General features: G+C 48.3%; 1 protein-coding gene across 2 annotated transcripts; it reads right to left on the bottom strand.

Annotated features, from left to right (window-relative positions):
• Nucleotides 1-3,428: 3,428 nt before the first annotated feature.
• Nucleotides 3,429-13,073, bottom strand: LOC311588072 (uncharacterized protein). Of its 2 annotated transcripts, XR_014776071.1 has the most exons (7): nt 12,959-13,073; nt 11,356-11,455; nt 7,847-7,916; nt 7,139-7,457; nt 5,624-5,951; nt 5,023-5,148; nt 3,429-4,098 (listed from the first exon to the last, which is right to left on the bottom strand). XR_014776071.1 is itself a non-coding variant. In XM_084765551.1 (4 exons), exons 2-4 carry the CDS (start codon nt 11,439-11,441, stop codon nt 7,155-7,157), a joined length of 459 nt encoding a protein of 152 aa, XP_084621677.1. In that variant the 5' UTR covers nt 11,442-11,455; nt 12,959-13,073; the 3' UTR covers nt 7,067-7,154. The 2 variants fall into 2 exon arrangements, 1 of the variants encoding a protein (XP_084621677.1); XM_084765551.1 differs by lacking the exons at nt 3,429-4,098; nt 5,023-5,148; nt 5,624-5,951 and having other exon boundaries at nt 7,067-7,457.

Here is a 13,073-nt window from a genome sequence, read left to right as displayed (position 1 = left end):
GAAGATCATAGACTACACGCAGCTCTAGGGTAACACATGATCTAACCCTCTTACCTCTGTCCTTTGTAACACCTTATTTATTTTCTGGTGAGAATGTTTCCTGTGGGCAGCTTTCTTGCTGTAGCTATAGCAGAAAGGTCACAGGTGTCCTCAGGTCTTCCCCCCTTGGGCACATGGGCTGAATCTGTGAGAATCTTCCTAGTAACAAGGATGGCTGACTTTCTAAAGTCATTGGCCCATGTGTCCTCAAAACAACAGACTCTGATGGTGCAGCACAGCACAGCCCCAGCCCAGGCTGGTAGCCAACACCCGGGCCAGGTAGTGGACGTACAGTCTTCCTGCCTCTGTACATCATCATCCTGACATTGTCTGCCAGGAACATCTTCTACTCCCTGCTGTACCTCTAGAAAAGATGGCTGTACCTCTAGAAAAGATAGCATTTCCAACTCTTGGATTTGAGAAAATGACTCTTTCTAGTCTGAGATATAGCACTGAAATGGCAAATGAGAACAGTTCTAACGTCAGAAGAGAGAAAGGTGACAGGTTGGGAGGGGCAGCAGTGCCGCGCATGCGTGGAACCCCCGCCCTGCCATCCTGCCCGTCTGTGCTGTTCTGCAGAGGCAGCGCTGTCTCCTTTCTCCTGTCCAGGATCTGAGGCTTTTGTCTCAGTAGCTCTGTGCTGCTCTGGAGATGTCAGGTCAGCGACGGAAGACGGGGAAGACCCACCGTGAGAATGTTCCTCTCCCTGGGCTGGCAGTTGTTTGGTATTTGGTGTGTTGTTGCATTTTCTCAACAAGGAGTCTAAGGGAACAGACCAGAGTGACTGAGGTGTACAGAAATGTGCAAATATCCAAGGGAGGCTCTGAGGAGATGTGGCCTCTGCATACGGGGTTCCAGAGGTACCTGGAGTGAGGAGAGGCACACCCCAAAAGTCCTTGTCTATTTCATCCCTGGGCCTGAAGAAGGGCTTGTGATCTTTTCAAGCCAGGCCCCTGACATCAAACCACAGCTATGTGAGTGCTCTTGCCCGTCACTCCAGCTCTCGGGAGGCCGTGGACAGCCTTAATGGACCACTAGAATCTAGAGGAAACAGCCCATACTTCAAACGCATAATTAAGACATCTCTGTCTTTCCTCTACTCCCAAGTCACAATGTGGGATCTCTGCTTACACTGTACTTTAGGGTGTTGGGTCAAAGGCAGCACAGTACTTCATGTCAGGAGACAGGGTTTGTCAGAGCTAGGGACAGGTGCTGCTGCCACCTAGTGGGATGCTTTCATCCAGGGATGCTACTGACCTTTAATGCTCAGATAGGTCACAGAAGCAAGAAGTATTTTCTTCTGTGTTAGAAACTGTACTTGAGAAGACTGACAAACTGACAAGGAACCCCGTGTGTCATGACTGATGTATTGATAAGAAACTCAGTGTAATATGACAGATGTGCATGTGTCTGTCTGGGACGTCACATGCAGAACCCGTAAGTCAGTATCTTTTAGGGAGAGGGGACTGGAGAGGGAGATTTATTATGACCTCAAGAGACCGCCTCTCTAAGTCTAAGTGGAAAACAAGAAGAAGCCACGCTCCAGAATGAAGCCTCAAATGGGAGACTCATCACTTGGGAAGTGTCACTGCAAACCGGAACCTGAACTCATCCCTCACCCTGAGTTTGCTCTTCTGTAGAACAGGACTGGAGGGCAAGGTACCTGCTCAGTGCATGGGCCCTGTGAAGATCAAGGGAATTATGCCAGGGAAATCCTCCTGAGGTCCTGAGCTCCTCAGAGTCACCGGCAACTCTTTAGACCCTGGAATACTAAAGTAGAGACTAGACATGGCAGATAAGACCTTTCCCACCACAACCCTCCCCAACCACACAGCACTCTTATCCCTGGGGCTGTAGGAGTGTTTCCCTGGTGACAGCCTTGAAATCTTGTGTTCACATGCCTACTCAGAATTGTGAGCCATTCAGGAACAAGCCACAGGGACAGATGGTAGATGATGATAGTCTCTGGTGACTGCCTACAGTGGCAGCTGAGCAGGAAACCTCTTTCCTGTACCTCTCACTAGGCTACTCTGGCCTCTGCCATTGCAGTGATTGGCTCACAGGGAGTGGTACTGTTTAGGAGGCGTGGCTGGGTTGGAGTAGGCGTGGCCTTGTTGGAGGAAGTGTGTCACTGGGGGCAGGCTTTGAGATCTCAGAAGTTCAAGCCAGGCCCAGTGGCTCATTCTCTCTTCTTGCTGCCTGCCAATCCAGATGTAGACCTCTTAGCTCTTTCTCGGGCACCATGTCTGCCTGAAGGCCGCTGTGCTTGCTGCCATGACAACAGCAGTAAACCTCTGAACCTGTAGGTCAGCTCCAACTAAATGCTTTCCCTTTGAAGAGCTGCCGTGCTCGTGGTGTCTCTTCAGGGTACTAGAAACACTAACGAAGCCACACACCACCAACGGTCCTGTGACTGCCTGCCCGAGTAGAAAGAGGACAGCCCAAACACTCCACAATGCAGACACTTTCTGGTTAGCTACCAGCGTCTCTGTCTAGCTGCTGGTCTATGCGGGTACACACTGAGATCTAGGTCTCCTACTCATGAAATCCCTGTCCTTGGGTCTTTGAATGACAAGGGCACCTTACGCTCGGAGATTGCCTGGAACCTGATCAGTACGGATGCCACTGTCACATTCTCTGATGTGAGCCACAGTGAGACGCATGAGCATGAAGGCAGAATAAGTGCGGTGCCAGCCACAGGAAAGGCAACGGGACCTGCGGGTTCTCAAGTCAAAGGTTTGTTGCACACAAGGATGCCTCTTCTGTGTCGCCTGTTTTGTGGTGGGCTGCTGCCATGCAGGTGATGGTCTTTCCAAAGGCTTATGTAGCAAGCACATGGAAAATCTTGGTTGGATTTGCCCCTGGGGCCTGGGTGAGTGGACTCCTCACTGGCTCTATAGGTGGCAGGCTGACTTCTTGATGATTAGATAAAGAGATGAGCAATTCTGAGATGAGAGAAAAGATGCAGCATCCCAACCCTGATTTTTTCCATCCCAGATGTTTAGTAAGAGTATGAATGTGTATTCCAGACCATTCCATAGACATACTAGAGGCAATAAAAGACCATGTGTGGTGACCCTGAAGTAAATTTGGCCAACGAATACAGCAGGTGATTTGCGAGAGTTGTTCTCACAGTCAGAACAAGGTGCTGGAATAGGTGTCAGGCACGGGTGTGCTCCGTGAGAACACAGTGGTGAGAGGCTCTTGAGTAGAACTTGAGGAACAGACCTTATAAACAGCCTCGATATTGAAAGCATCAATAGGTAAAGAAGGCTTTACGTAGCAGTGAGTGAGGCACAGGTTTGCAGGTAAACATTCTCCTTTGGATCTTTTTAAACAAACACAAAGCGCTTTTGTTGATAATTGATTTAATTAATTAATTACTGTGTTTAAAGTGTATGAAACAAATTGCTCGATGTCAAGACGCCAGAAGTTTTGGCTCAGTGCCGCCTAACTAAAGTTGAGCTTGACTGCATTTGACCTTACCCAGACTGTTTGTGTTGGCTGTGGTGTTCGCAGGGACATCCACGGTGCAGGGCACGTGAAAACAGTGGAAGCGTGTGGGGAGGCGCTCTGGGGTGTGCTCAAAGGCAAGGGCTGCTCCACACAAACAAATTGCAACCCTCAGAGACTGAGCTCCTTGGCTTATTTTCACATACATCATGGGCCTGCTACATTTCCACCACCCAGACTCATAAGGAATTGCAACTTTGAAGAATTACTTTTAGTGACAGATGCGATTAGAAATGCTATAGAAGGACAGGAAATGCTCCTGAGACTCAACCCTGGACACTAGCGGCTGCGTGTGCTCAGAGACAATGTTCTGAAATGTCCTGACTCTGCGCAGGGAAAGGTTCAGGCAGTGTGCTTCTAAGAGACAGAGAAGGGGAGTCCCCCCCAGGGAAGTTAGACTTGCTTATGTGTCTCCAGCCTAGGGCGAGCAGCCGCACCAGGTCATCCTGAATGAAGAACAGCTCTCCACGTTCCACGTGCTACAATAGTTGGGTCCTCTGTTCTGCTTAGGGACAATCAGGTGTATTATGACTTAGGTCTTCTCACCTCAAAGAGAAAACAAGTTGTCACAATCTCGCACTCTTGTTCTCATAGCTCCAGTCGGTGAAGCCCCGCCCACCCAGGTAAGCCCCGCCCACCCAGTGAATGACTTTCATTCCTTCTCCTTCATCTGAGTGTTTCACAGCGATGGCTTTCTTGTGCTTTTCTGGGGTACTGTATAAATCCCCAAGTCCTTAGGGGCAATGCTGTATGGATCTTGAGTTGTTCTGGGAAGAGCCCATCCCTCTGCTGCCTGAAGCAGCTTTCCTACCCCTGCCTCCTCAGTTAAGGCCTAGGTGAGGTTTGTTTCACACAACACCCACTGGTTTGTTTGGGGCTGAGGAATGGGAGCAAGCTCTCCCTTCAGTGGCCTTGCCTTCCTCACAGTGTCTGCGTCTCCTAGTGGACACACTGCTCAGCACTCTGTATCCCAGGGTCTCTTCCATCTCTGCAAAGGACTGCACACTTAGTGGGCAGCTACAAAGACCTTAGATGATTTGTATCCCCAGGCCTTCCACTGAGGAGGAGCTCAGAACAGGACACAAAGCGACTGAGTCCTCCACTTAGAATTAGTTAAGGAGCCTGCCTGCCTGCCCGCCTTTTCCCGTGAGACAATGCCTCGCTCTCTAGCCAAGGCTGGCCATGAACTTGTAGGAAGCCTCCAGCCTCCGTCTGTAAGTGCCTGAGCATGCCACGTTAGCTATTACTAGAATTTCTATTTCTAACTATCACATTGAAACAAATTGTTCAATTCAAAGGTCTCTGAAAAAGCAACCAAATATGAAATCATCAGATTTGAGGTCGCCAGGCCTTGGCACCCGTGGTTCCCTCTGTGCAGTGATATGACCCTGATATGTTCTCTGAGAGTCACTGGAAGCCAAAGGGGGGAAGAAACAGTCTCCAATCAGGAAGGAGCTCTTATGTCTTTACCAGTGTTGCACACAGGACAGCGCACATTCCCTATTCCTCTCTCAGTGTCCTTTCTTGCAGGACGGAGAGGCCAGTCGCACACATCCTGTGGAATGGCCAAAGGGCGCAGACCTTTGATGCTATGGACTGCAATGGAGGAGAGAGAAAAGTCTGAGGTGAGCAGAGCTCAGCCCGGCAGCGTGAGCCACCCCACCCCACCCCGCCCCACCCCACCCCACCTCACCCCACCTCACCCCCCATGATGGGACCACAGAGTGGGCAGGGAGTTTCTTCCCCAAGCTCTGGCCATAGCTGCCTGGGATCTGGGCCCATAGACTTAACTGTCAGCTTGAGTGACTGGAGCCCTATTTCTAGATATGATTATGCAGTTATTGTTAAGAAATGTCTGGGTGGGTTCACAGTCTCAGTGAGCCAAGTGCCCCTCTCAACTCAGGTGAGCAACTGGGAGCTAAACAGGACAAGCAGGCAGTGGGGGAGGGGGACCTTCTGTGTTTCCGTGGGAGAGGCATGTTTGCTTTGTCCTCAGTTCAGTCCTTTAGGTCAGCTGGGCTTTGGACTCTGAGGTGTGGATTGGGTTTCCTTGGGTCACCCAGACTCTCACCTCAGACTGAGCTTCCATGAGCTGTGATTTTCAGATACGGACTGAGCCAAATTGCACTGCCTCGGCCTCATTTGATACAGGTGAGAGTTTTCCCCAGCGGTGGGCCTGTGAATTCAGCTGTAACCACCGTACTTCCCGACGAAGGTCAGAGTCAGGCTTCTCCAGACTTGAGCCTGTGCGCTCAGCTGTCCTTAACACTTCCAGATGCAGGAGAGAGAGTCAGAGGCCTTCCCCAGCTCCACAGCTGTGCACTCAGCAATCCACACACTTGCAAAATGCGATGAAGGAGCAAAGGGGAAGCTGTTCGGTTCCGGTCCACCTGGGAGAACTAAGCAGGAGACGGGTGACTGGTACCTGCTAAGCTGAGAACCCTGCCACTGTGGCTTTGCTAGGTTTAGTGTCCCATCTTCACTCACTGTTTGGAGTCTCGGGCTGCAGCCTTTCCTGGCTGCAACTTATCCGGGCTGCATGTGCACACAGGTCACCCTGCTGTTCTAGGGCCCCAAGGGTCTCCTTGAGAGAATTACAATTTGGTTTGGAGCTCTTTCTTATTCAAGAAGAGGTTTTGACTCATTCAAGATCAGACAAGGATCAGGCAAACTTCCAAAAAGACAGGCCTGATTCTGCACAGGCGGGATTTCTGCATTTGCTTGCTGAAGCAGCAAGATCTCACCAAGCTTGTTCGGGCTACCCAGGCAGATGTTACAAAGGAGAAAGGAAATTAGCTGAGATATTTGGGAACATTCTTTTTTTCTGAGACATGTGTGGATTTACCTCTTTAAATCCTTTATGTGCTATCTGTGTATGCATTTGTGTATGTGTGTGCATGTGCATGCGTGTGTGTGTGTGTGTGTGTGTGTGTGTGTGTGTGTCTGTCTGTCTGTCTGTCTGTCTGTCTGTGATGTGTGTATGTTGTGAGGATGTGCATGTTCATGTGTGAGCCAGGACACACATGTGCTTCAGCACAACTGCAGATGTGAGCACCCTGCCTGGAGTGCTGCTCTTCCCTGAAATTCTCTCAACTAATATCTCTCCGTTATGTCATAAGATTCTCTGAGACTCCAGCATTCGGTGAATAACAGCACCTTCCTTATGGCGGGAGATGACTTGGTGTTTTCTTAGTGTGCTTAATAAGATTCTTTAAATCTCTAGGGACTCTTAGGAAGTGAAGGTCTGACTTCCAAGGTCTCAGGAAACTGGCCTGACTTAACCTAAATCAAAGGTCATTTTTTTTACAAATCAGGGTGGCAGGACACACAAACACAGCACTCATCACACGAGGTTCTGCTACCACAGCAGAGTAAGTGCGGCCACAGAAGCAAGCAAGACTGAGGACACGGACAACAGGACACAGTATTGTCTGTGTTGCTCAGTGCTCCAGGCCTCAGACCCCTGTCCACCAGCACTGCCTTACCTTACCAGTGAGCTCCAGCTCCCCCTGTGTGGCTGACCCAGATGCAATGGGGACCACGTCTACACAAGTCTTTTCCAAGGCAGGAACCTGCGGTGACTTACCTGGGTCTTGTTGCTGTCACACTTTCCCCAGGCTGAGCGGTGATGCTGATGTGCCAGGGGCCAAGACTTCAGAGGCTTCCTCTAGGCCACTCACCAGTGCTGGCTTGAAAAGTGTGCTTCCCACTGAAGAGGCTTCAGCCTTTGTAGGTGACCATGCTGAACCAGGGCCACCCTCCCCGCTGTGATTTTCTTCACTACCATCCACTGGCCCAGCTGTAGGAGAGCTCCCTTTGGCAAATTCTTCTGAAGTTTTCTGTAGAATGTTTTTGATATCTTCCCAGAAGACAGCATTTTGTGCCACTTCATCATCTTTTTTCTTCTACGGAAAGAGAAAACGGTTTAGGCTGACACTTCAAATCCAGAAAGAAAAATCTCGCCAGCACAGAGATGACCAAAGAATAGTTCTGTGCAGGCCTGACAACAGCCTAGAGTCCCTGTCCCCCAATAACCCTGGTGCCATGGAACACGGCCACCACCCCTTACTCAGTTGCCATATGGCTGTCTTCAACTCTCTGCTCAGGACCTCACTGTACTTTGTGGGTGGACTTGAGAGGGCTTGTATGGGGCCATGGGCATGTTTGGGCAAGTGGAGTGTGGAGCTTATCCACTGAATCACAGACTCCATTGATAAGCCCCAGCACAATCCCAGGGCACACACTGAGCACCCCATTCGCAATCCTCCTGCCTCTGTGTTCTTGACACACTGACCTTATCTATCAGTTGCTGCTCACACTTCATGGTGTGCCTCTGTAGGAACTGGCACAGAAGGCTCTCAGTCCTGTTAAAAATGAGATTTACAATTTGCAATTCAAAACTGAAAAGTATCAGGCTCCGTGTCTTTCATTACTAGGAGTCCTCCTTAGGGTCAGCTTCATGGGTTCCAGAAGTGTCCACTGCACTAGGTTTCCATATTGCTTTCTAAATGCCCACCTATTTCAGCCGTCTGTCTGTCTCTCCCTCTCTCCCACACCCAATCTTTCCTGTTCCCATCCCAACTTCCCACCCCCACCTGCCCACTCACAAAAAATCTATTCTACTCCCCTTCCCGGGGAGATCCAGGTGTGCCCCTTAAACCTCTCTTCTTTACCTAACCTCTCTGGGTCTGTGGATTGTAGCATGATTATCCTTTACTTAACACCTAATGTCCACTTATCAGCTACATCCCGTGTTTGTCCACCTGGGTCTGGGTTGCCCTGATCAGGATGATTTTCTTCCAGTTCTACCCATTTGCCTGCTTATTTCATGATGTCATTTCCCCCAAAAGCTGAGTAATACTTCATTATATAAATAAATGTACTACTTTTTTTTTTATCCATTCTTCTGTTGAGGGACATGCAGGTAGTTTCCAATTTCTGGCTATTGTCAATAAAGCTGCTATGAACACTGCTGAGCAAGAGTCCTTGTGGTAGAATAGAGTGTCCTTTGGGTGTGTGCGCAAGAGCAGCACAGCTGGGCTTTGAGGTGGATCGAGTCCCAATTTTCTGAGGAACCTCCCTATTGAATTCCACAGGGGCTGCGCAAGTTTGCACTCCCACCAGCAGTGAAGGAATTGTCTCCTTTCTCCACATCCAGGCCAACATGGGCTATTATATGGGCTTTTTTATCTCAGCCGTTCTGACATTTGCAAGAAGGACCCTCAAAGACATTTTGATTTGCATTTCCCTGATGGGTAAGGATGCTGAACATTATACGTGGTTATTTTTTTTTCCTCTCAGCCATTTGATATTCCTCTAAGGAGAATTCTCTGTTTAAGTCTGTACCCCATTTTCAAAATTGATTGTTTGGATTGTTGATATGCAGTTTCTTACATTCTTTATATATTTTAGATACCATTGCTCTATCAGATGTGGAGTTGGCCAACACAAAACAAAACAAAACCACTTTCTCATTCTGTAGGCAGCTGCTTTGTCCTACCGATGGTGTCCATTGCTTTTCAGAAGCTTTTCAGTTCCATGAGGTCCCACTTACTGTTGTTCTCTGTGCCTGCTGATCCTGTCGTGTTTTGGAAACTGCCTCCAGTGCTGATGTAGTCAAGGCTATTTCTCGGCTTCCTCTTCTGTCAGGTTCAGTGTATCTGCTTTTATGTTGAGGCCTTTGATACATTTGAACTTGAGTTTTGTGTAGGATGGTAAATATGATCTATTTGCATTCTGCTACATGCAGATCTCCAGTTAGACCAGCACCATTTGTTGAAGATGCTTTCCCCCCCCCCCCCCATTGGGTATTTCTGGCTTCTTTTTCAAAAATCAGGTGTCCGTAGATGTGTGGATTTATGTCTAGGTCTTCAATTCAATTCCATTGACTAATACGTCTGGTTTTATGCTAATACCAAGTGGTTTTTATGACTGTATCTCTAGAGTATAACTTGAAATCAGTGATGGTGATATCTCGGAACATCTTTTCTTATTCAGGATTGTTTTAACTTCTCTACTTTTTGTTTGTTTGTTTGTTTGGTTTTCCATGTAAAATTGAGTATTATCCTTTCAAGGTCTGTAAAGAATTTTGTTGGAATTTTGATGAGAGTTACACTGAATCTGTACATTGCTACTGGCAGGTTGGCCTTTTTTTCCCCCCTGTAAATGTTACCAATCCATGAGCATGGGAGATCTTTTCATCTTCTGATATCTTTTTCTGCTTGTCTGTTTGTTGCTACCCCGGGATGTTTTATATTGTCTGTGGCTGTGTGGAGGGTCTCGTTTCCTTGATTTCTTTTCAGTCTGTTTGGCACTTGTGCACAGGAGAGCTGCTGATTGTGCTTTTTGAGTTAATCTTGTGTCCAGACACATCAATCAGGGCATTAGGAGTTTCCTGGTGGGATTTTTGGGGGTCATTTATATATGCTATCATAATGTCTGCAAATGATTATACTTTGCCTCTACCTTTCCAGTGTGGATCTCTTTGATCTCCTTTTGCTGCTGTCTTAATGCTCTGGCTAGAGCTTCAAGTACTATATTGAATAGATCTGGAGAGAGTGGGCAGCCCTGTCTTGTTCCTGACTTTAGTGCAACTGCTCGAGTTTCTCTCCACTTAACTTGATGTTGACTATAGGCTTTCTGTAAATTGTCTTAGTTATGCTTAGGTATGCTCTGTAACCAGGCTAGGCTCCCAGTGGTGGTACTGGGACACCAACCCAGGCACAAAATCTATGACCCACAACCTGCCCTGCTTGGAAGATGCTCTGGGACAATGATGGCCCAGAGCATTTGGGAGTGGCCAGCCAACGGTTGTTCTAACCTGAGGCTCACACAGTGAGAGGGAGCCCATGGCCAACACCGCCTGAAGGACAAGGACCCACAAGCTGGATGGCCTGGAGACCTAGGGTAGGACCAAACATAAAACCAAAATCAAAACAAAAAACCAAACCAAAACAAAAACAACAAGTAAATTAAATGATTCCTAATGGCATTCTGCTGTACTCATAGGATGGGTGCCTAGCCCAACTGTCATCAGAGAGGCTTCCTCCAGCAGTTACTGGGAGTAGATGCAGAGACTCACAGCCAGACATTACACAGAGCTTGGGGACTCTCAAAGAAGAGGGGAAGAAAGGATTGTAGGAGCCTAAGGGGTCCAAGACACCAGGAGAACATGCCTCCCCCCATCAACTAAGCAGGGCTCAGAGGAGCTCTGAAGTGGCAATTATGGAGCCTGCATGGTCTGCACACATGCTGTAGTCCTTTAGTTTGGGGTCTTTGTTGGACCCCTAAAAACTACAGTAGGGGTTGTCTCTGGCTCTTTGCTTCCTCATGGGAACTTTTTCCTCCTGGGGTTGCTTCATCCAGCCTTGATAGGAGGTATACGCTTAGTCTTACTGCATCTTGTTATGGCAAGTTCTGTCGAGCTCCCTGGGAGACCTGCTTTGATCTGAAGAGAAATGACTAGTGGGTATGGGGGAGACGAAATCTGGGTGGGCAGTGGGAAGAGGGGAGGGGCGGGGGGCTGAGCTTGGGATGTGTGGTATGAGAGAAGAGTAGGTAAAATAATGTGAAAAACTGAAATGAGGAATTAGAGCAGTTCTAATGTCAGAAAAAAGAGAAAGAAAAGTCAGGAGAGGAGCAGTGTCGCCTACAGGATGCCAACCCAGTTCCCTCTCTGTGTTGCTCTGCACAGATGGCATCAGCTCCCCTCCTACCCAGGGCTCGGAATCCGTGGCCTTTCTCCGAGTAGCCCTGTGCTGCTCTGGAGATGTTAGGTCAGCCACAGAGACTAGGAAGACCTACCTTAAGGAAGTCGGTCCAGTGAGATGCCAGTTCAGTGAAGATGCACCTTGCTGGTGTTCTTTTCCCAGTGGCAACATTGTTTCCATATCACCTTTTTTTTCTGTTTTGCCAGAGTCGAGAGTAGAATAGAGTGAGTAAGATGCACAGATAATTTCCAAACGGCTACTTGAGGCCCTGAGGAAATTTGGCCTCGGGATGAAGGTGTTAGAGATGCCTAGAGTGAGAAGAAGCATCTTCTTTCTACCTGTCTGACTGTGTTTGTGTTGGGCTGCTGCTATTCCTGGGATCTTTTCCTCCAGGCTGATATAAGAGGCCCAGTAAAGCTTGGGAAAAACCAATTAAAATTATGAATCGCTCTTTTAGGGGAGACTGAAATGGAGAATTTCCACTTAAAAATGGAGAATTTCTAAGACAAAAAAAGAGAGGATATTTGGCCATGTCCCCTTGATGGGGAGGCCTGATTGCACTCAGAGGAAGGATAGCAGGCTACCAAGAAGAGACTTGATACCCTAGCATCATATTCAGGGGGAGGAGGTCCCCCTCAGTCACAGTCATAGGGAAGGGGGATTGGGGTGAAAGCGGGAGGGAAGGAGGAATGGGAGGATGCATGGGATGGGATAGCAAATGAGATGTGATATGAATTATTTTATTTTTCAATAAAAAAATTTAAAAATTAAAGAAAAAAAGAGGAGGTCAGAAAACATCAGAAACAATTTCCTGCCATTCCTGCAGTCTAACTGTATTTGTGCATGCGTGCGTGTGTGTGTGTGTGTGTGTGTGTGTGTGTGTGTGTGTGAGAGAGAGAGAGAGAGAGAGAGACAGACAGACAGACAGACAGACAGACAGACACAGACAGAACTCTTAAGAAATTAGAGCAAATAAGACACCATATTCTCACTGTGGTAGTCAAGTGGCAGAGCAGGGCCCAGGGATGGCCGTGCCCCCTTGAAAACATAATGCAGAGGAGCTCTTGGGCAGCATTTACCTTAAGGCGCAGACCATACAAGCAGTCTATTTACTGAGATTAGCACTAGAAGACTTGAAGCAGCCGTGAGTGGTCATGCGCACACCAGAGAGTGGTGCACACGCCTGTTGGCTGTGCATACACACACACCCAGCAGTCACCACATAGGCTTCTCTCCTGACACCACCAAGGCAAGGAGTCACACCTCACGTCTTCCACAATGTGACCCTTTCTAGAAGTAGAAGGCATTGTGATGGAGGGCTGCTCAGTCACTTACTATCTATCATGCTGAAGTCTCCAGGCCCATCTGAGGGTCAGTGAGGAAGGAAAACCCAGTCCTTATTGCTGAAGCACGTCTGGGGCTGGAGCTGAGAGAGCAAGCTCTGAGCTCCTTGGGCTACAGCACTGCACAAGCCTACCCCGAGTGTTCCTGGGGAGTTGGGGTGTTTGAGAGCAGAGTGTGATGCACTCGAAAGACAAACTGGTCACAGTTTTGACCTGACCTCTGGGATCCCAATGGCAATGTTAAGAAAAAGAGACATGACCACTTGATTGAATAAATGTGAGGTTAACTAGTTTAAACACAGAAAAGAGTCCTGGGGCTTTGATATTCGCTGCCTATGATTGCATGCAGATTACCTTTCTTTTCAACTGCAGTGAGACTCAACTCATTTGAAGCTCCAGCTATGAAAGATCCTGTAGTACTTTGGACAGCTCTGTGGTCTGAGCGCAGGGTGTCATAAGGCTACTGCCT

The sequence above is a fragment of the Acomys minous genome (assembly GCF_964271855.1).
Source record: "Acomys minous genome assembly, chromosome: 17".
Classification (NCBI taxonomy): domain Eukaryota; kingdom Metazoa; phylum Chordata; class Mammalia; order Rodentia; family Muridae; genus Acomys; species Acomys minous.
The sequence above is the reverse complement of the archived record's forward strand: the minus strand, read 5'-3'. Positions and strand labels throughout refer to the sequence as shown.

Bases quoted from the DNA above. Each gene is read 5' to 3' on its own strand.
- LOC311588072 (XM_084765551.1), bottom strand. From the start codon at position 11,441: ATGGAAACAATGTTGCCACTGGGAAAAGAACACCAGCAAGGTGCATCT. The intron at 7,917-11,355 runs GTAGGTCTTCCT...CATTTTTAACAG, and splicing joins ACTGGACCGACTTCCTTAAG to GACTGAGAGCCTTCTGTGCC. The intron at 7,458-7,846 runs GTCAGTGTGTCA...CTCTTTCCGTAG, and splicing joins AGCAGCAACTGATAGATAAG to AAGAAAAAAGATGATGAAGT.